Here is a 22,243-nt window from a genome sequence, read left to right as displayed (position 1 = left end):
ATCTGTACTGCTTCTATTTTTTTAAAAAAGATCCAGTCTGAAATGTCCCGAAGATATCCTTTGGAAGTAAATATTTTGAATAGCAACAACATGTTTGACTACGAAGAGTTGACACATCATTTCAAGCATGGAATCTGGAATGAAATTTGGAAGTGATGCTGTGATGAATCATTATTAACCCAGTTCTAAGATTTCTCCAGTACATCACAAATGAAGAAAATGCATTGCTGTAGCATGTAATCATATGAAGCGCTGTTTCAAGTGAAGAGTTATATTAATATTTGTTTTGATCTAATTTTAACAGGCCACATTTTTTGTGCAGTGAAGGGACACCTCCACCTTGTGGACAGAAAACGGAATCACAGATGTGAAATCTATATTCAGAATCTGTAGTGAGGTCGATGTGAAACGATAGAAAGAAACACAGACAACCAAAACATCTGAAACTGAACTGGAACAGATGTGTTATTTTGCTGAATTGCTTATCAAGAAGCTACTTTGACAATTAAGGTAATTTAAATAATACAAATAATACACCTTTATTGTTGAGTGTCCATGTTGATGTTGAAGTATGTAAACCTGCACATTTTAAGGTTTAAATGCCATTTGAGCTTTTTCCAAAATTTCCTCTTTAATTTTTGGATAATCTGGGTATCCCTTCAAAACCTTTAAGAAGGAAAAAATAATAATTAATTTTTAATAGTAAAAAACAACAATAAGCATTTACAATTAATGTACCAAATTACCGTATTTTTCAAACTATAAGAGACACTGGAGTATAAGATGCACCATGATTTTGAAGAGGTAATTTTTTTAAAAAAGCCTCCCAAACCCTCTCAATGCCTCATTTTTTTTTACAAAAAAGGGGGGGCATGCAGAGCTTGGGGAGGCATAAAAAGTGCTCCTGGGGGCTGGGGGCAAAAACGAGCAAAATACGGCCCGTTTTTCACCAAAAAAAGGCATGCAGAGCTTTGGGAGGCTCTTAGAGTGCTCCCGGGGGCTGTCCCCCCCAAAACAAGCAGAAATGGCCCGTTTTGTGCTCGTTTCTGACCTCCCCAGCCCTCAAGAGCACTTTGCAAGCCTCCCAAGCCCTCTGCAAGTCCATTTTTGCAAAAGTGGCGGGGTTTCGGGAAGCCAAAAATGCTGTATTCAGTGTATAAGATGCACCCAGTTTTTCACCCTCTTTATTGAGGGGAAAAGGTGCATCTTATACTCCGAAAAATACGATATATGCTAGATCTATAGGTACTTCCAGAAACGTATTTAGTATGATCAATAGAAAGACGATTTGTGACTGTTTCGCTTCCTCCCCCCCCCCCCCAATCTGAAATAGTATTTCTATATGAACAACTACAAAAATAATGGAAAACACCGGAAAAACACTGTAAAATTCCGTGAATGGGGCAAGCTTGTTGTCTTCTAAATCTTTTATCCACCTTTGAGCTGTCAGTTACTGCAAATATTACCAGTCTCCGTACTTGATAAGCAGCTGATTAAAGGGAGTCAAGGAGTTGCATGGAAAAGGGTATTGGTTCCTTACCTGATACGCCTATTCTCGGGGGGGGGGAGTAGCATCCAGACTGGGTTCGCTCTTTGATTGGACTAAGCCCGACAAGACCTTTAAGCCATGCCCCTGTTACCAGGCAATCCCAGTTTCAGCGAAGGACTCTGTCAGACTCGATGTATCATCCACTTTGTTAAGTAAGTAAGCTCCCTGTTAGGAGAGCGAGTGTGCAGAGAAGCGTAATGAGAGTGGTATGGCAGAACACGCACAAACCAGCATACAGGGACACTGAATAGTATAAAATATAGTAGTTTACTATGTGGAAATATAGAGGTATTCAGAGTCCAATTTACAGTCCAAGTCATACACGGTTCAGTCAGTCAGTTATCAATATTCTCAGTTTAACACACAAAGTAGCTAACAGTAGCAAGACTCAGTAACTCATGATACAGTATCCGATCAGCATCTAACAGAGAGCTAACAGTCATTCTGGCTCCCTCTTATGGCTGTTTGAGGTAACAGCAACCAATTACATCTCTCTAGCATTTAAAGTAACCGATACATTTGTTGCAATCATGGCTTATATACATTGCCAAGCCAAGATAGGGTTACATCCCTAACACACTTGAAAAGTCATCATAGTTCCAACACCGTTTCATTTCTTGAAAAGACTCAATTCACAACATGTATTGAACCATTAAACGTTACATAACAAACCAGGGAGGGGCTGGATGCTACTCCCCCGCTATGAGAATAGGCGTATCAGGTAAGGAACCAATGCCCTTTCTCCGTAGTGGGGGAAGTAGCATCCAGACTGGGACGTACCAAAGCCTTTTGTCCCTAGGGAGGGTGCAGACAGGAGCTATATACATATATACAAGAATTATTGCTGGTTATCTGTTTCACCATCTCTATGCACAGATTGTAACACCCTCTGCAGAAGCAAAAGCGTCTAATTTATAGTTCTTTATGAATAGTGAAGGGGAAGCCCATGTAGCAGCTCTACAAATCTCAGTTAAAGTGGCCTGCGTGGCTCAGGCCACTGAAGTAGCCACACTTCTTGTTGAATGTGCTGTTATAGATCCCGGCACCTGGCTTCCCTGAGCATGGTAAGCGGTAGCAATACAAGCCCTTAACCATCTACCTATGGTGGTAGATGTGACTTTCCCCCCCAGCCATCCCGGCTGAAAAGAAACAAATAATGCTTCTGTCTTTCTGGTCGGCAATGTTCTTTTGAGGTAAATTCTCAGAGCCCTCCTCACGTGCAAGGTGTGCCATTTCTTCTCCAAAGGGTGAGAAGGATCCGGACAGAAATGAGGTAAAATCAGTTCCTGTGATTGATGAAAGCAAGAGCACACCTTAGGTATGAAAGGGGGATCCAGCCATAGAATCACCCTATCCTGGTGAGATATACATAAGTCCTTTCTGGAAGAGAGTGCCTGTAGCTCAGATATCCGCCTAGCGGAGGTAATGGCCACCAAGAATGCCACCTTGAGAGTGAGGAATCTGAGAGACACTGTTCATAGAGGTTCAAAGGGGTCACCCGTTAGAGCGTCCAATACCTTATGCAAATCCCAAGAAGGGTACTTATGTACCATGAGAGTCTTAAGATTAGAAGCACCCTTGAGAAACCGTCTGACCATAGGGTGCTGAATCAGTGTTTGTGACTTACCACACAATAGCACAGAGGAGATAGCCGATACCTGTCTCCTAATAGTATTAGGAGCCAGACCTGCTTGAAGAAAGTCCATGACCTGTGGGATCGTGGCTCAAACGCGATCAAGGTTGTTAGTGGAACACCACATGCAGAATGCGTACCATGTAGCATTGTAGATTCGCTCAGTGGATGGTCTACGGGCAGCCTGAATAGTCTGTATGATCCTGGAGAAATATTTGTCCTCCCTCAAGACACTCCGCTCAAGCGCCAGGTGGTCAACTGGAACCACTGATGCTCCAGCGACCCCTGGCTGAGGGACACCATCTCCTGAGGGATCTCCAGGGCCTGGCCACTGAGAGAGACTGGAGGTCGACAAACCAAGGCCGCCAGGGCCAATGCGAGGCAACCATTATCACCTCTGCCCCCTCCTGGAATATATTTTGTATTAACCTGGGAATCAAAGGCAAAGGCGGGAAGGCATAAAGAAGACCCTGACGCCATTGGCAGCAGAGAGTGTCCACCCCATCCGCGTTCTGCGATGGGAACCTGGAATAGAACCTCGGGAGCTGTGTGTTGAGAGGGATGGCAAACAGGTCGACTTCTGTGTGGCCAAAAAGGTCCACAATGGCCCAAAAGATTGCTGGTTGTAGCTGCCACTCCAAATTGTCCACCTCGGTCTGACTGAGCCAGTCGGCCCTGACATTGTCTACCCGCACTATGTGCTCCGCTGTTATAGATAGTATGTTCCTCTCGGCTCAAAGGCTCAATCTCTTGGCCTCTAGCATGAGGGACTTCGATCTGGTCCCTTCCTGTCTGTTTATATGAGCCTTGGTGGCTACGTTGTTCATTAGGACCAGAATATGCCTGCCAGTGACAGAATGGTGAAATTGTTTGAGAGCCAGGCGGACCGCCCTGAGTTCCAACCAGTTTATGTTGTGAGCCAGTTCCACCTGGCTCCATTGTCCATCTGCATGTATATATGTGCCCCCCATCCAAAGAGACTGGAATCCATAGTGACCGTCACACAGTCCGGAGTCCTGAAGAATTCCCCCTTGGTGACTGCTGGGGACTTCCACCATATCAAGGATCAGGATACCTCTGCTGGTAGAATGACCTTGACCTGGGAGCAGCTCATGAGCCTTCGCTGAAATGGTAAAAGAAACCATTGAAGGTCTCTGGTATGCAGGCATGCCCAAGGAACAATGCCAATGGCAGACACCATGGTACCTAACAGCTTGGACAATGTAGCTAGGGGCACCCTTCGCTCCCTGCTAACCTGGGAAGCTAGCTCCTTAAGATTTTGTTGCCTCTCAGGGGACAGAAAGACTGTGCCTGACACTGTATCTATCAAGGCCCTTAGGTGAATCAACTTTGTGGTTGGTTGCAGGTGGCTTTTAGCCAGATTGATGGAGAACCCATGCTCTCAAGGTCGACATCGTAATGTCTAAGACCCTTAGGGCACCATCCACAGAAGACGATTGCAATAAAAGGTCATCTAAATAGCATTGGAGTCGTATAGGCATTTGCCTTAGGTACGCTGCCAATGCCGCCATCACCTTTGTGAAGACTTCGGAGTGGGCACCGTGTCAGCTTCAATAGCCTGTTCCTCAATCCCAGCCGAGATTCCCTGAGGTTGCACCAATGGCCCCGATGGCTTGTCCCAGAACTTTGCCGAGGCCTTGGCCTTGAAAAGCAAGGACTTAAACAAAGATGGCTGAAACAAACCAGAGAAAGAGAGCTTAGAAGGAGGTAAACCTTTGTCCTCAGAAAGGTTCTCTTCTCTGATCTCGCTCTCCTCAGAGTCAGAATCATTATCTTCCTGCAATGAGGCAGGAGAGGTTGGAAGAACTTCCTCCTGACCACTCTGCCCCTGAGGAGCTGTAGTTTGAGGTACCCCTATTGGCTGATTTTGAGGCTGTTGGAAAGCCGCAGCCATGCATTGCTGGAAGGCCCTGAACATCATATCCTGGAAATTAGGTACCCCTAGGGTAGGCAATTGATTGGTAGTAACTCCTGCAGAAGTAGAGGGAATAGTCTGGGGCAAAGTCCACGAGGTCGGGAGAGGCACAGATGGTGTAGTGCGTGGGGGTGACTGCCATCCCTGGTTAGAATCCCAGAGGCCTGAGGTGTCAATAGGAATCCTCATATTCAGGGAGAGGTCCTCCTCTGCTGCCCCTCCAGGCAAAGAGAGCCCTGGCAAATTACCCAGTGAAGGCTGATATCCTTATCAGTGCCCAAGACAGGAGAAGCAGTCTTGCTACTGGCCTTTTTATATATGCGCTCCAGTGCCCTATGTCTCTGTCATTCGTAATTTGAAATGGGCTTAGATTTGGAGCAGTTGGCACCAAAAGCAACTGACAACTGTGGCAGTTAAATGGTTAAAAGCGGCTTGGGCTGCTCAGAGCTGCCGCACGCCTCTCCACTGCCGAAAAAGCCTCCGAAATTGCGTCCGACAAATTAATGGCTTGTTAAAGGGCTTTTCAAGCCACTTGCTTCACTTACAGTCAATTTAAAGGAGCATGGGCGCTCTGCGGTGTTTAAACAAGCCGCGGTTTGTCGCTCAACCTCTAAAGGAAACGACAGAGCGCTCCTGCGCTGATTTAAAGCTTCCTATCAATAGCCTTGCTGACCAATTTTGAAATAAAGTAGAGGCACCAATCTTCAATGCTGCCAGACTGAATAGCAGTCACAGACTGTCAGTTGGTCTGTCAGTTATGACCAATTCTGCACACCACCCCTATGGGCTAATGGCGAATTAACACCACCCCAGGCTGGGATATCTGGTGATACTGTAGCTACTCACTCAGCCCGAATTAAATCTGAAATTTGTCAATTAAATCCAATATTTCATGAATTCCACTGGAACAATAGGATGACACAGCTGTCCAAATTGAGGGACTGAGTCAAAACTGGGATTGCCTGGCAACAGGGGCGTGGTTTAAAGGTCTTGTCGGGCTCAGTCCAATCAAAGAGTGGATGAAGTCAACCCAGTCTGGCTGCTACTTTCCCCCTATGGAGAATATGGAGATATGGCTCTCCCCTGCTGATCGGGGTGTACACAAAAGTGGGGTACTTCCAGAAGATGGCGGGGGGGGGGGCTGTCTAGGAAAGCAGAACAGGCTACAGAAGAATTGTTGGGGGGCTCTTTTTGAGTCTCTGTTTCATATTATTTCAAAAACAGTAGTAAACCTCTTCCAAGGCTAGCTTGAAGGACTGCTGATCATTGGGGTTGGGCGATAGGTAAAGCAGCCTTCCCACTCACTCTGCAGATTAGCTATTCAGTGGGTTTGGGGACATCAGGTTTTGACAGATCAAATGACTAATCGCATAACTTGCAATCTGTTGAAGCCATTCATAAAAACAGCAGTTCTGTTACTGACAATCGGTTTCCTGCCAGTTGGTGATACCCACAAGAGGGAGGGCAGCAAAGCCAGAGGGCCTATCCAGTGTTATTGCTTGACAGGGCCTGTACACATTAATGTAACCCAGCAGAAAGGCCGTTCAGAGGCTGCAGAGACAAGACAGAGATTGACAGTGGGAACAGCATGTTTTATGCCCGTCAGTTTTGGCTGACTCAGAGGCAAGTAGAGGGCACTTTATCTGAGCCATGGAGAAAAGCTGTGTAATGCCCACTATAACTCAGCGGGTACAGCTGCTCCTGTTGAGTGCTACATCATCTGGTATGAATCTCAAAAATGTCTTTAAAAAAAATAGCAAAAGTACCCCCCCCCCATATAAAAAATCTATTCTGAAAGGGACACTTGATTCAGGTAGGCTAAAAAGTTTGAATCCCTGGATTATGGCCGCTGTTAGGATGCATCTAAATTAAAATATTTAGTCTTTTTCTCCATATATTTTGGTTAAAAACAAGATAAGAAGAGGTGCAGAAAAGGACTATAGCATTAAAATTAGAAGTTTTACTTTCTGGATCACATTTACAGTTCCATGAATTGCATAAGGTTTGGAAGTAACCACTTTTAAGTGGGACGATGCAGAGGTGATAAGATCACCACAGATACCCTTAGTAACTAAATTATGCTTTGGGGAGACTTACAGCATGGCATACATCTATGGTTTCTACGTATTTCTTATCTTTTAGGTAGTTGAATGCCAGTTTAAATCCTACAGAAAGAGAAAAGTGATAGGTTGACACTCTGCAAAAATATTATCTCTTACAATGAGTGTAATGAGCACTATAATGCATACTTTTTTCATCTTTGAATGTTATCCCTACTTTAAATTGAATATACATAAACTGATACGTAGCACATGTATTTATATATGATACATTACATTCATACAGTTATAGAATTTGATACCAGCTTTTTAATGTTTGCCAACATTTAAACCCATTTATTCAACAAAAAGACCGTTGGCTTACCTGAACGGTCGTTCTCTGGGTGCTGCGGGAGTGTCCAAGCGTGGGTTAACACAGACTAACTACCCTAGGACTGAGTGAATTCTTCTTGACCACGCCTCCCTTTGCCTCGTCCAGATCAGCTTAAAAACGAAGAATTAGCCACACAGGACGGCCGTTCCTTAGACACTCAAAGTCAATAGTCTTGAACACCTCTGAAGACCCCGGGTGGGTTTGGACTCTCCCGCAGCGCCCAGAGAACGACCGTTCAGGTAAGCCAACGATCTTTCTCCTGTGCGCTGCTTGGAGAGTCCAAGCGGGGAGTGTTTAGATTGTCCGGAGCCTCGATAACTTTTTGCAAAACTCTCCTTCCAAATGAGGCTTTGGCTGAGGCAAAGGAGTCAATTTTATAATTTTTGATAAATGCTGTGGGAGAAGCCCACGTGGCCACTCTACAAATGTCGATAATGGACGCCTGGGTCGCCCATGCTGCTGAGGTGGTGGCACTCCTTGTTGAGTGCGCTGTCACGTGACGTGGTGCGACCCTGCCCTGATGTTCGTATGCCAACTTAATGCAGGCCCATAACCAATGCCCAATGGTGTGAGATGAAGCCTTGCGGCCCAGCGACCCAGGATGGAATGAGACAAAAAATGGTTCAGAACGTCGGAAGCCCTTGGTTCTCTTGACGTAAACGCGAATTGCACGTCTCACATCCACTTATGCCAGTCACGCTCCTTAGGGTGTGACGGTTTGGGGCAAAAGTTGGGACGGATCACTTCCTGGGCTCTATGAAAATGAGTGTTGACCTTAGGGATGAACATGGGGTCAAGTCTCAATATGACTCTGTCAGGATGTATAATGCATAGATCTTCACTGAGAGAGCCGCTAGTTCAGATACTCTTCGAGCGGATGTAACGGCCACTAGAAAAGCAGTCTTAATAGTCAGGTGATGGAGGCTCACCTACGAATTGGTTCAAAGGGTGTTCCCGTTAATGCTCGCAGAACAAACGGCAAATTCCAAGACAGGTAGCGGTGAACCGTCTGAGGACTGATATTCAACGCGCCCTTCAGGAAGCTCTTGACCTGTGGGTGTTGACTCAAGGGACAAGAAGAGTTGTCAGTGAGAATGGTGGAGAGGGCCGCGACCACTGTTCCCTCTAAGGTGCGTGGCTGCGCGGCCGCGCAGGTGGCAAGAAAACACCATGCAGCAGTTTCCAACTGCCGCGCTGTGTTTTGTACTGTCACAGGCACCGGAGGCTGGGGAGGTCCTTTGCACTGGCCGCCCCAAAGGACCTCCCCGGACTTGTTTTGGTGAGTGCGGAGCGACTGACGCTAGTTCAGCAAAGCAAGCCCGGGGAGGTCCTTTGTGGGCGGCCAATCCTAGCTGCGGCTAAAATAAACCCTCAAAGCCCCTGCCGCTACCGGAATATCTGCTGCCGCCTCCTCTTCCTCTAAGAGCGCCACATTTGCTGCCCGACGCTGCGGCAGATTTCCTGACAGTGAGAAGTGAAGCCGCCAAAGCTCCCGCCGGTGCCCCCGCCCATGGCAGCGGCGCCTCCCCCTCTGTTCGGAGCACCTGAGCTGAGCCCCGCATTACCCCTGCCCCCTCCTCCTCTGCTGTGCTTTTGAGGAGCCATGAGGCCGCGGGAGCCAGTAGGAAGGTGGCGGAGGGGGCGCAGCAGGGGAAAAAGGCCTCATGGCTTCTCAAAAGCACGGCGGAGGAGGAGGGGGCAGCAGGGGTAACGCGGTGCCCAGCTCAGGTGCTCCGAGTGGAGGGGGACGCGCCACTGCCACGGGCGGGGGCGCCAGCGGGAGCTTTGGTGGCTTCACTCCAAATGTGGTGGTGCTGTTGGAGGAGGAGGAGGAGGAGGAGGAGGAGGTGGAGGTGGTGGCGGCAGCTGTTATTCTGTTGGCGGCAAGGGCTCGTTGGCATCTTCAGCAGCAGCCCTGCCCCGTGAAAAAAACCGAAGATGGAGCAGATCCACGCAGATGACGTCGCCGCAACATGACTGGAGGAGGAATTCTGGGAGTTGAAGTCCACAAGTCTTCAAGCTGTCAGGTTTGAAGACCCTGGGTTTTTTTTCTAAAGGGTTAGGGGTGCCAGGGTCTTGCAACTTGACAGCTTTAAGACTTGCATGCTTCAATGCCAGAGTTCCTGACCCAACATTTTGGTTGCTAAGCAGGAGCGTTGTTAAGTGATACTATATAACACTTTTAATTAAGTGGGTACCTTGAATAAACATAACTTTGAGTTTCAAATAATACTGATTTTGTTGTTGTCTTAGGTGACACCTGTGAAAAAAATTCAGGTGCTGCTCAGGCATAAAAATGTGCCGCTCAAACACTATACTTTTCTGCTCACACTGAAAAAAAATTAGAGGGAACATTGGCCGCGACCTGACGACGGAGAGTGTTGGGTGCTAGGCCTCTGTCCAGTCCCTCCTGGAGAAAGTCTAGTAATTGTGGGACTGAGGCAAAAATGTCTCTTATGCCATTCCTCTGGCACCAGGCCCAAAAAGCGATTCATGTTGCTTCATATATCCTAGTAGTAGAAGGCGTTCTGGACGCTTGAATAGTTTGGTTGACCTTGTCAGAAAGATTCTGTTTCCTTAGGAGGTCCCCCTCAAGTGCCAGACGGCTAGTTGAAGCTACTGTGGATCCAGATGACAGACGGCCCCTTGGCTGAGGGAGATTTGCTCCTGAGGAATTCTCCATGGTTTCTGAATGGAGAGGCTGACAAGGTCCACATACCAGGACCTCCTGGGCCAGTGAGATGCTACAAGGATGATCTCCGCTTCTTCCGCCAGCAGCTTGGTCACTACCTGCGGAATGAGTGGAAGAGGGGGGAATGCGTACAGCAGTCCTGAGGGCCATTTGCACCTCAGCGCATCCGTTCCCTCCGCCAGGGTCGAGTAGTAGCGGGAAAAGAATCATGGTAGGTGTGTATTGGTGTGAGTGGCAAATAGGTCTACTTGCGGTTTGCCGAATCTCCACACGATCTGCTTGAACAGGTCCGGATGCAGACGCCACTTGGAGTTGTCGATCGTCTGCAGGCTCAGCCAATCTGCCTTCTGGTTGCTGGTCCCTGATATGTGGTCCGCTCTTATGGACGCCAGGTGATGTTCCGCCCACCTGCCCAGGGACTCTGCCTCCATCATGGGCCTTTTGGAGTGTGTGCCGCCTTGCCTGTTTATGTGGGCCTTTGTTGCTACATTGTCTGTTAGTAACAGTATATGGCGACCCACAATCTGGGAAGAAAACTGGCGTAAGGCGAGATGGGCCGCTCTCAGCTCCAGCCAGTTTATGCTGTGAGAGGCTTCTTTCTGGGTCCACTTGCCCTGAGCGAGTTGGCCCTGGCAGTGTGCCCCCCATCCCTGCAGGCTGGCATCGGATGTCACCACAATTCTTTCAGGTTCCTTGAACAGGCACCCCTTCTGTACCGCTGCTGATTGCCACCAAGATAGGGAGCAAATTACATTCGGCAGTAGCCGTACACACTGTGGGGAGTTGCTGGTCTTTTCCCTCTGGATTGGCAGGAGGAACCACTGTAGTTCCCTGGCATGCAGTCGCGCCCAGGGAACTACCTTCAGACATGATATCATGATGCCTAGGAGTTGCGAAAGTTTGATGATCGGCACTGACCTGGACTGCCGGCATTGAAGTGCTCTGCTTCGAAGATTTTTTTAGTCTGTCTGGTGACAGGAATACCTGACAAGAGGTGGAGTCTATGATGGCGCCGAGATGTTGGATGCATGTGGTCGGCTCGAGGTGGCTCTTCTTCCGGTTCATCGAGAAGCTGTGGTGCTGGAGAGCCCGTATGGTCACCTGAACATCCTGTCGGGCCTGGTCACGGCTGGAGGAGTGAATGATGATGTTGTCCAGGTAGCATTCTAGACGAATTGGACGGTTCCAGAGGTGGGCTTCCACCGCCAGTATCTTCGTGAAGGTTCTGGGCGCGGACGAGAGGCCGAAGGGGAGAGCCCTGTACTGGTAATGCCTCCCGTTGTAATGGAATCTCAGGAACCTTCTGTGAGCTGCATGAATGGGAATGTGCAGGTAGGTTTCCTTCAAGTCTATTGAGGTGAGCAGGTCTCATTGTCTTATGCAATCCAGGATGGAGTGGAGGGATTGCATCTTGAATCTTTTGTAGGCCAGATGCTGATTTAGGCGCTTTAGATCCAAGATGGCCCTCCACCCCCCTAAACCCTTCAGGATCAGGAAAAGGATGGAATAGAATCCCTGCTTTTCCTGATCCTTTGGCAAGGATTCTATGACCCTTATCTGGAGAAGATGGAGAATCTCCTTCTGCATGAGGTCCCTTTTTTGGGGGTTCTTGGGAGTCGGACAACAAATGAATGTCCTTTGGGGAAAGGATAGAAATTCTAAGACTAGGCCCTTTCTGATTGTGATGAGGACCCACGAGTCCGAGGTGATCTCCTCCCACCTGTCGGCGTATAACTGAACCCGACCCCCTATGGGAGGAACCCTTTGATGGTCACTTCCTTCGATGGAATTGGCGGGCATTGGCACCGCCACGAAATGGCTTCTGAAAGGAATGCTGTTGTTGTTGCCTCCCCCGTGCCCCGAAAGAGTTTCTATCTTGGCCCCTATCACCTGCCTGTGGGTAGGGCTCTGATAGGGAGCTGGACACCTGGGAGGGCTCCTGGGCTCTAAATGACTGCTTCCTAAAGGAGCCTGAGCCCTTGCGCTCATTTCTCTTTAGGGTGGTCGGAAGGATCTTCCGTTTGTCCTTCGTTTCGATGACAAACTTGTCCAGAGCGTCCCCAGAAAGCTGTCCCCCTTTGAAGAGGGTGGAAGCAAGCTTCCACTTTGCTTTCATGTCTGCCTGCCAGTGGCAGAGCCACAGCAGGCGGCGTGAGGTTACATTGGATGCCAGCGCCCTAGATGCGAACTTTGCCGCGTTCAGAGAGGCATCCCCTGAGTATTCAACGATGGTGATTATTTCGCTGATATCATGCCGCCACCGAGATCCCACAGAAGGGCGTTTGGATCTCAGTTACCTCAGCCAGAGGAGGGATGCTCTGGTGAAAAAAGAAGCGGAGGTGGATACCCTGATGGCCCAGGCAGCCGCCTGGTGTGTCTTATGACACCCCTTCTTAGATCTTTTGTCTTCTGCTTTGAGACCTTCCAGAAGGTCTGCTGGCAGGTTCGAATTGGAGGTCAAAGAGACCACCGGGGCACCCACCTCAGGCAACTTTAGTACATCCTCCATTCTACTTTCCACAGAATAAAGGGATTTGTCCCCTCCACTGGGGTTGGTCAGAGTACCTGGCTGAACCCACTGTCTTTGGACCACGTCCATGAATAAATCTGGAACTGGGATTAACTCTTGGGTAGGAGCCGTTTCCTTAAACAGGCCCTCTTTGGGATCCTTAGCGGAGGATAGTGTAACGGTCACACTCTTAGGAGTGGATCCTAATTCAGTGGCTGCTTTGGCCTTGTGAAGAATTGATTTAAATAGGGAAGGCTTGAACAACCCCGTGAAGATCGGTTGATCAGGAGGAAGGTCTTCGTCCTCCGATAATTCGAATTCATCAACCTCCCCCTCTTCCCAGACTGACTCGTCTGTGGCAACCGAGGTGCCAGGAGAGGGTGGGGCTTGGTCCCTTGTTTGTGCCGTGGACGGTCTAGGTTTAGGAGCACCAGTTGTTCGGGTCTCCTTCTGCCTGATGCCCTTGGCTATGCCCTGGGAGATGGCTTGCGCAATTACCTCCCTCATCTCTGGCGACAGGGCTGGACCTTTGTCTTCCCTGGGGCAGGATTTGATGGGGCAGGCCGCCTCTTGTCCCTCCCCCGAACTGGCCCCCTCCTCCACTGGGAGGATGCCTTGGAAGGGTTCCAGCTCCCCCCTGATGGACGAGCATCAGGGGAAGACAATCTCGAGATTTCCCTACTGACAGGGGTGACCTGTTCCCCGAGGTGAACAAGGCTCCCGTTCCCCCCTCTGGGCTGAGAGTGGGCCTGGCAATGCCTCCTCATGGACAGGGGACTTATCCTGTCTATGGGGCTTTGGAATCTTTTGTTTACGGGGCCCCTCCCTGTGCTTATCAATGCTCCCTGAGGGCCCCAGGGAGGACCATTTAGAGGTGCCCTTCCCTCCCTTTCCCCCTTTGGGGGGTGGGGGGTTCCAGTCTACTACGCTTGGAGGAAGGTCCTGCCTGCACCTCCAAACCTTCGTCCGCCATAATGGCCTGCAGGCCTGAGTAAAGACAGTTGCAATAGAGGTGGAGAGATCTGTAGACAGTTACAGGGCACAAGCCAGCCGGCCAGAAGGTGCCCGCAGATCAATTAATGAGATAAGGGACGCCCGGAGGACAGAACCCCTCTCTCTGGCCACCCTCAGGGACTCTGAGCGGTGGAATCGGAATGTAGGCCTTGCTGGCAACCCGGACAAGGCCCAGGCTTCCCGGTGGCAATCTGCTGTTGCTGAGGGGCTGAGCGATCCTCTTCGCGGCTCCGATTCTCTCAAAAGGCCCTTTTTGGCGCTTTAAAGTGGCCGCCGCTGTGCGCGCAGCTTTCTACCTCCAAGACGGTTGGCCCTGCAGCGAACGCGAGAACCTCTTCAAAATGGCCACCGCTGGTGCCGGGCAGATCTGAGCAGTGCTGCCACTGCCGGAGTGCTCAGGCGCTCCGCACGGTATTCAAAACGCAGCGGTTGGGGTTTAAATGCGTCTGGGAAGCCTCCCGCCGCCCCCTTGCTCGCCAGTAGCCGCCGGACAAGCAACTCACCCACACGCGCTCCGCTTGTGACCAGCAGGAGACGGGGGTCCAGCAAGCCTCTCAGCCAGCAATTCAGTGCTTTCTGAATATTATTGAATTACTTCCTAGGTTACCAACTGGTTTTAAGTAATTTTTTCTGTGCTTGCGTTGGGGAGTCCAATCTAACTGCTCTAGAACTGAGGAACTCCCCAGCCACAGTCCTAATGGGCGGACTGAGTTTTTAAACTGATCTAGATGAGGCAAAGGGAGGCGTGGTAAAGAAGAATTCACTCAGTCCTAGGGCAGTTAGACTGTGTTAACCCATGCTTGGACTCTCCAAGCAGCACACAGGAGAATTTACTGTTTAAATACTTTTAATACTTACCAAACAATTTTTATTCTTGTGATACTATCTGTTTTCTGATAGTAAATCCTTCTTGATAGGACTGACACGTATGGACTACCACCATATAGCAAAGCTAGATTCTATGCCAGATAAAATATTGTAGAAGTCCTAAATGTTACACCATTGAAATCAAGCAAATTGAATTGAAAAGTTAATACTCACCAACTGCAGGATTTGCTTGGTTACTATACTGCCAAGCTAATTCATAGTTCATTGCAGCATCTTTATATGCATTTTCCTTTTCAGCAATAAATCCCAAGCATTCATAAGCTTTTGCACATGACTAAAGAATAAAATTGAATGTGTAAAATAGATGCTTTTGGAAATTCTGATTTATAAATAATACTGCTTCCAGGATTTCCACAGAGATCGAATAATTACAATAAACTACCCACTATTAAAGAACAGCAATGGACTATTTTTTTACACATAGTTTTTATTAAACAGCAACCACCTTTTGGGCCTAATGAATACTTTAACAAACAGCCTGTAAATCTATTGATGTTTCTTCAAACTGAATTTGGGTTGTTATGAATTTGAGGGAGGGTCAAGTTGTTCCACGCACCCCAAAGATTTCATTCAGCTAATTCTTGAGTTTTAAGATTTCTGTTGGGAAATTAGGGGCATGAAACACAATAATTTTTATTGCTGTAAACCCATGCATATTACATTATTCTAACTGCAAATCTATGTAACTCCCTACAAGTTGATAAAAATCGACAGTGGGAACAATTAGAGAACAACTTGCCTCCTGTAGTTGTGGTTCCTCCATTATTAGATGTTTTCCAGAAAAGATTGGACAGCCATTTATCCACAATAATATAATGACTGCCTTGGTCAGAGGCCAGACTAAAAGACCTCCAAATCCCTTCCAGCCCTATGATTTTATGATACAAATCCACAAATCCTGTTTAACAGGATGCAATTCACATTTACATGAATTTGCCCTATATTTAAGGCGGTTATTTTCTCCCTGGAGAGATAACTTATCATGCCTTCCACCCCCTCATATTTACAGTTTACCTCGGGGGCAGTAATGCTCAAAAATATATTTGCAAATGATGCTGGAATGATTGGATATCACAGATGAGTATTATGTAACAGTTAAAATTCTGATAGAATTGGAAAAAGAAACAAAGAAGTTAAGTGTAAGGGAATTCTATAATATTAATGATATTATTATAAATCTGATTGGCACTCTATGATATGAAGTGTTAATTGATGTTTAATGTGATTAAATACTTGATTTACTTCTTGTATCTCCTTTCAAAAAGTAAATTCATAGGCAACTATTTTTATTTATTTATTTATTTAATATTGCCACCTGTTCGCCCATGGCAATTCAAGGCAGCTTACAGAATATAAAACCACATTTAAAACAATAAAAATAATCAAATAAATTAATATAATACAATACAACAAAATCACCCTCCCAACTCCCACCCACCCCACCGACAGCAGATCACACGAGCCATTTAATGGGTTCCATCCTGCTCTGAGTTCCCCAGGTCCCCTGACAGAGCCAGGTCTTCAGCGCCTTCTGGAAGAGAATTAGAGTGGGAGCCGTTCTAATCTCGGGGGGGGGGTGATGTTCTAGAAAGAGGGAGCCACCTTCTTCTGGGTCTCACCAGGTGTATCTCCCTCAGGGATGGGACCGGCAACATTCCCTGCCTCCCCGCTCTGATAGGTAGATGTGGCTGGCAAGAGACAGTTCCTCAGATAGTGTTGGTATAGGACTATATCAAAATGTTGGTACAGTACTTAATTTCACCAACCACCTTGAGTGGTATAGCGCAGCATTAATTACAATAAATATTTTTGAAACTTCCTATTTTTTAGAAGTGGAGCATATAGCAACAAAATACTACATTCTTAATTATTTGGGAAATCTCAGGGAAGAAGAGTCGTTTAGTCAAGAAAAGAAAGCTTTCAGAGTCAGGAATTCACATGGTTTGATAATAAAGTTAGGCTAGGAGGCTTCCTATTCAAAACCCAGTCCTGTGAAAATTTATTCTACCACTGCAATGGGTTTACATCTTACCTTATTGTATCGTAAGCAGCGCTTCACTTGTTCAGTGGCAAGATCATACTTCCCAGAGGTGCAGTAAATATCAGACAACAGCAGCCAAGCTTTTTCTAACTCATCAGCATCTGGTAGAGACCAATTCACTTTGATCAGGCGCTTTAGCTGGGTCCGGGCTTTAGCTGTATGTTTAAGCAGCATGTAGGCTTGAGCCATTGCCAGAATGGCAGGGACATTGTCTCTCTGGTTTTAAAAATTGTGGAGAAATTTAGATTTTAAGAGTTACTTCATATTCTTAAAAGGTTGGTTTCTTTACCTTTATTGAGATAATAGACAGCAGCAGGGCTAAGCTTTTTTGTATGTCTCTCATCTTGAGTTATTTGTGAAAATAATGCCCCCTCCCTCCTGGCCTTTGATGGCAGAATGCCAGCCAGGCACCAAGCTGAAGATGGCAGACCTGGCATATGTATTTATGTATGTACATATGTATTTATATCTTAGCTTTAAGATAATAAACAAGCACACATACAAATGTCAAGTCTGCCATCTTCGCCTTGGTGCCTCACTGGCATCCTGCCATCAAAGGCCGGGAGGGAGCAGGCAAGGGGGGGAGGACAAATGGGATAAGATCAGATCAGAGACAGATAAAGCCAAATGGGATAAGCTTTTTCTCAAGCTATTCACTGTTATTTACGACAGTCTCTACTGAAAAGCCCACATTAATATATAAGGTCATATAATCTACACTTCATCCTAGGTAGGAGAGGTATTTTGTAGATACTGTAGACTCCCCTCCAACTTACACCAGTCATTTTTCATTATCTTCTTTCCATCTCTGGCTATGCCAATTTTTAAAGAAGCCTATATGAAAAGAAACAAGGAAAACTACTCTGGGCATGTCCAAAGAGCATTCCCCATCATCGAATGCCTCTTAAGGAATAGCTTTTTATTTTCTAGATTAAAAGTATATTTCAGTATAGAGTGAGATCGTAGACAGCATTTGACAAATTGACCTCTATTTCTACTTCTGTTGATATTACTCTGAAAAAACAAACTAAATATTTTAAGGAGAGTTAGCTTTTAGGGGCTTTCCAATGCCTTACAAAGTTTCTGCTGATAGGTATCATTTTGAATTTCAAATAATTTTTATTATCTACCTCATTTTGTCCCATTTCTATAAATACTTTCAGAGCCTTCTCCACATTGTGTTTTTCTTTTGTGGCCATTAAACAGTAGCTCTGCAACATTTCCACTTGATTCTGGCCTTCCTGCGAGTGAGGATAAAACTCCTTAAGTAGCTTTTCAGCTGTACGTATCCCATGCTGTTCAGATTCTTTTTTCTCCTTTAAGTTACTGTCAAAAAGAAAGTATTTGATGTTTCCTAAACTACTCAAGTACTGGACAACATTAAAGAAAAGGTTACTGATTTACTGCCTTTTAAACTCAGTAATATAACCTCAAAGCTTGGATTTAAGTGACTAAGTGGTGTGTATTACATTGCAATGTCTGTAAAAAGAACAGAATTTTGCCCATAGATAAAACAAATGAGATTTTATGCATAGAGGGTTATGCATGCATAAAATCTCAAATGGATTTTGTCCACTTCAGCAGGGGTTTGAAAAATCTGTAGACATTACTGTAGAGAAGAGCAGCGTACAGTAATCAGATCTGATCAAAGCAATGATCCAGCATTAATGTGCCTATTGTTGCCTCCATAATGCCTCCGGAACGTAAATGTGTATCTTCCTAAGCCTGTGTGGTGATTGTGCAGGTGTAGGCACGGTTCATTCAACGAGTTGCTGATGGATACAGCATGACTGTCCATGTCAGATCTGAAGCAATTTGGCTTGCTATCGAATTCTATACCGTGTTTCCCCGAAAATAAGCCACGCCCTGCTAATAAACCCAATCGGGTTTTTCAGAGCATGAGCCAAAATAAGCCCCTCCCCCCAAAATAAGCCCCCCCAAAACCGGAGTGGGAAGAGGGGGGGCATGCCCCACGCACCCCACAGCCCTTGCCGTACCTACGGGTACAGTTTGCCGGGCAAAAAGAGGGCCCACCGCAAAAAGAGCGGTAGGCTAGCAATACGTTTCAAAAAAACCCTGTTCTGTCCCGATCCCGCGGCAGCAATGCACTTCAAAAAACCCGTTCCCTCCCTTGCAAAGAGCCCAGCGCAAAAGGAGCAGCAGGCGAAGCAAAGTGCTTCGCGCCCCATTCCGTCCCATGAAAAAAAGAGTCCGCTGCAAAAAGAGTTCAGCAATGCGATCCCCCCTCCCCCACCTGATCCCTCTCGCACCCCATTCCCTCCCGAGCAAAAAGAACAACTCCCACCAAGCCCCAATGATAACGGCTGCCTGGCTGCTTCCCTTCCCCAACCTCCCTTTAGGGAGGGGGTAGCAGTGGGGGGGGGGGGGAAGCGACGCGTATCTTAGTGCTACCAGAGATTGACAGCTCCGCTGTGTTCCTTGCCGTTTCGTCCAGGGAAGCCCCATGTAAAAAAAAAACCCATGAATTCAACTAGCGAGGTTTTTTTTAACAAGGGGCTTCAATGGGCAAAGAACGCAGCGGAGCTGTCAATCTCTAGGACACGCGCCTGGTGGCTCCCCCCCCCCTCTACATTGGTAAACGTTGCTACAAATGAGACTCCAAACAAATGATAGAATGGGGGGGGGGGGAACGAAGGCAGAGGACAGAGAATGAAACAGAAAAGGAAGAGAAGGGGGGAGGGAGGGAAGGGAAAGGAAGGCAAAGGACAGAGAAAGAAACAGGAAAGGGAGAGAATGGGGGGGGAAGAAAGGGGAAGGAAGGGAAAGGACAGAGAACGAAAGAGCAAAGGAAGTGAATGGGGGGAAGGAAGGCAAAGGGTAGAGAAAGAAACAGGAAAGGAAGAGAAGGGGGGGAGAATGTTTCTTTCTCTGTCCTTTGCCTTCCTCTCCCTTCCTTCCCTCCCCCCTTCTCTTCCTTTTCTGTTTCATTCTCTGTCCTCTGCCTTCGTTCCCCCCCCCCCCATTCTATCATTTGTTTGGAGTCTCATTTGTAGCAACGTTTACCAATGTGGGGGGGGGAGCCGCCAGGCGCGTGTCCTAGAGCTACCGGAGATTGACAGCTCCGCTGCGTTCTTTGCCCATTGAACCCCCTTGTTAAAAAAAAACCTCGCTAGTTGAATTCATGGGTTTTTTTTTTTACAAGGGACTTCACTGGATGAATGGGCGAGGAACGCAGCGAGGTAAGAGGCGCGCTTCGCTTCTCCTCCCCCCACCTGCCACCCCTCGCTCAAGGGGCGGCAGGGAAGGGAACTAGGCAGGCTGCCTTTACCATTGGGGCAAGGTGGGCGGTGTTGGGCCACGAGGCGCGCCTCTTACCTTTCCAGGTCCGTCGCAGTCCTCGCCATTGTGTCCAGGGAAGCCCTGGTTAAAAAAAAAAAAACCTCTTGCGAGTTCAAGAAGTTTGATTGAACTCGGGAGGTTTTTTTTTTTTTAACCAGCCGCTTCCCTGAGCACAATGGCGAGGAACGCGACGGAGCTGGAAAGGTAAAAGGCGCACTTCACTTCTCGCCTGCCCCAGAAAATAATAAGCCCTCCCCTATAATAAACCCAAGGCCATATTTCGTGGGGCAAAAGAAAATAAACCCCTGTCTTATCTTCGGGGAAACACGGTACTACACTAATTATATTTGCTATAAGACAAGTTCTGCTTGCTTACTTACTGATTTGTTTCCTTGTTGTTAATTAAGTTTGCACCCACTGTAATCAAATTACACACAATAGAACAACAATGATTTTATTATTAAAATACTGGAAAAACGACAACTGGATAGGATAAAGTAATTATGTCACCCTGTAAATTTCATGGAATAAATAGCACCTGAGGATCAAAGGCAATTATGGGATAATAAAACACTGCAATATGAATAAAAATATTTTTTCTTTGTCTACGAATGGCATAATCCTGTTTTTCAGGCCCAGTTAAAGGATAAGTGAAAAAAATAACCTACAAAAAGATCAATTTAAAAAAAAATTATGAGCTTCATATTTTATTAAGAAGCTTGTCCTTTACCTGGCATCCATAGTATTTTGATTCTCAAAAGTCTCTCCGCCTACTATCTCATTGTCAGGGTTGAGACATATCAGGATCATATAGCTAAGGGCTTTTTGGCCCCAGTCACTATCTTTACGAGCCTTGTTGAAGAACTTCAAAGCCTGATTAGGTTGCCACATATGCCTGTTTAGGGAAAGCAAGTTTTTAAAAAGTACACGCAGTAAAACCAGAAGTGGGTTGCTACCAGTTCGCACTGGTTCGGGCGAACTGGTCTGGCCACAGAACCAGCAGCAACCGAGACTGGCCACACTTCCGAACTGGTTGCTTGGTCGCTGCTGCCAGCATGTTTTTTTTTGTCCTTTTTTTAATGTTCTGCGCATGCGCAGCGTGCATGAATTGAACCAGCAGTAATCCCAGCAGCAACTCACCCCTGAGTACAGCAACTTTAAAATGATCAATCTTGCGAATAAAAATAATAATATATTCAGACATTTGGTTTCATACTATCATAGACTTGATTCAAAACAGAGTCCAGTGAATTGAAGCCCAGAGACTAATTAGTTTTAGATTAACTTTAATCTGTTGGATTGATGAGCCTAAAAGAGTCTGAGATTTCTACAAATGCAGAAGAGAAATAAAGATAATGTTATCTAGACAAAAAGAAATTATACATTTAAAATCCATCTAAAAATTGAAAAGATCAAATTCTGAAAATATTCTTATATTATAACAGATAAGGCAGCAAATAACCTTTCACTTTAAAACTGAGGAGACAATACAGTTCTTCATCATTTCTCCCTAATCTGTGCCCCAGTAGGGACATTTCTTTCTGCCATGTTCTCATGATGTTTCCCTTATACCAGCCCAGCCCACAGTAGAGGCAGTCTGAAGTCATTGCTAGTTGCTCCAGTTTTAAAAACTTTATAGTGTTTTCTTCCTTCTCCCCAAACAATGTGGTTCATTATTACTGCCTGGCATAGTTGCTGACACGGTCAGGAATTGGGGGTCTGTTCAGCAGCTATCAGCCCTTTAAGCTGCTGTGGCCATGTTTCTTCCTCTAAAGTTACTAAGCCCAGCCCTCCACGAATGTTGGTCTTGGGCTGCAAGAGATCGAACACCAGGAAAGAGATCGAGAGAGACATCTGTCCTCATTATAACTTGAAGCTTTTCATGGCATTTGTCTGGTCTTATTAAACTTCTTCTTAAATCAGATTTAGTGCTTTTTTTTTCTTTGAAGGTATAGAAGGTTGATTTAAACCAGAAAGAGACTAGGATTTTACCAGTTATATGGGGCTAGTTCTGCATCACTGAGTGCAGGTTTTCTGTTGCTTTTTTGTGTGTGCAACAAGTGGCTTTGTCTGGCCATTAGTTTTACTGTTTTTATTTTTATTCTGTCTGAAAAGGCATTTATAACTATTACCACAGCCCCGACCAATCTAATGCAGCTGCAGTTTCTATAGTTGTTTTACAATAGACAGCAGTTGTCTATGTCTGCCTTTGATAGTTGGGTGCCATAATTTTATTATTGATTAATGA

At 46.5% G+C, this 22,243-nt stretch overlaps 1 protein-coding gene across 2 annotated transcripts in view; it reads right to left on the bottom strand.

Moving 5' to 3' along the window:
- Positions 1-537: 537 nt before the first annotated feature.
- TTC21A (tetratricopeptide repeat domain 21A) overlaps positions 538-22,243 on the bottom strand; it is a 75,900-nt gene continuing 54,194 nt past the window's right edge. For both annotated transcript variants that reach the window (XM_081970197.1, XM_081970198.1), the window contains 6 exons: positions 20,726-20,890; positions 17,826-18,021; positions 16,687-16,911; positions 14,808-14,928; positions 7,216-7,283; positions 538-666 (listed from right to left, as the gene is read on the bottom strand). In XM_081970197.1, coding sequence (XP_081826323.1) covers positions 589-666; positions 7,216-7,283; positions 14,808-14,928; positions 16,687-16,911; positions 17,826-18,021; positions 20,726-20,890 — 853 coding nt within the window. In that variant the 3' untranslated portion in view covers positions 538-588. The remainder of the gene's footprint in view (positions 667-7,215; positions 7,284-14,807; positions 14,929-16,686; positions 16,912-17,825; positions 18,022-20,725; positions 20,891-22,243) is intronic.

This window comes from Natrix helvetica (assembly GCF_964273705.1).
Source record: "Natrix helvetica genome assembly, chromosome: Z".
NCBI lineage: Eukaryota > Metazoa > Chordata > Lepidosauria > Squamata > Natricidae > Natrix > Natrix helvetica.
This window is presented reverse-complemented; position numbering and strand designations above follow the sequence as displayed.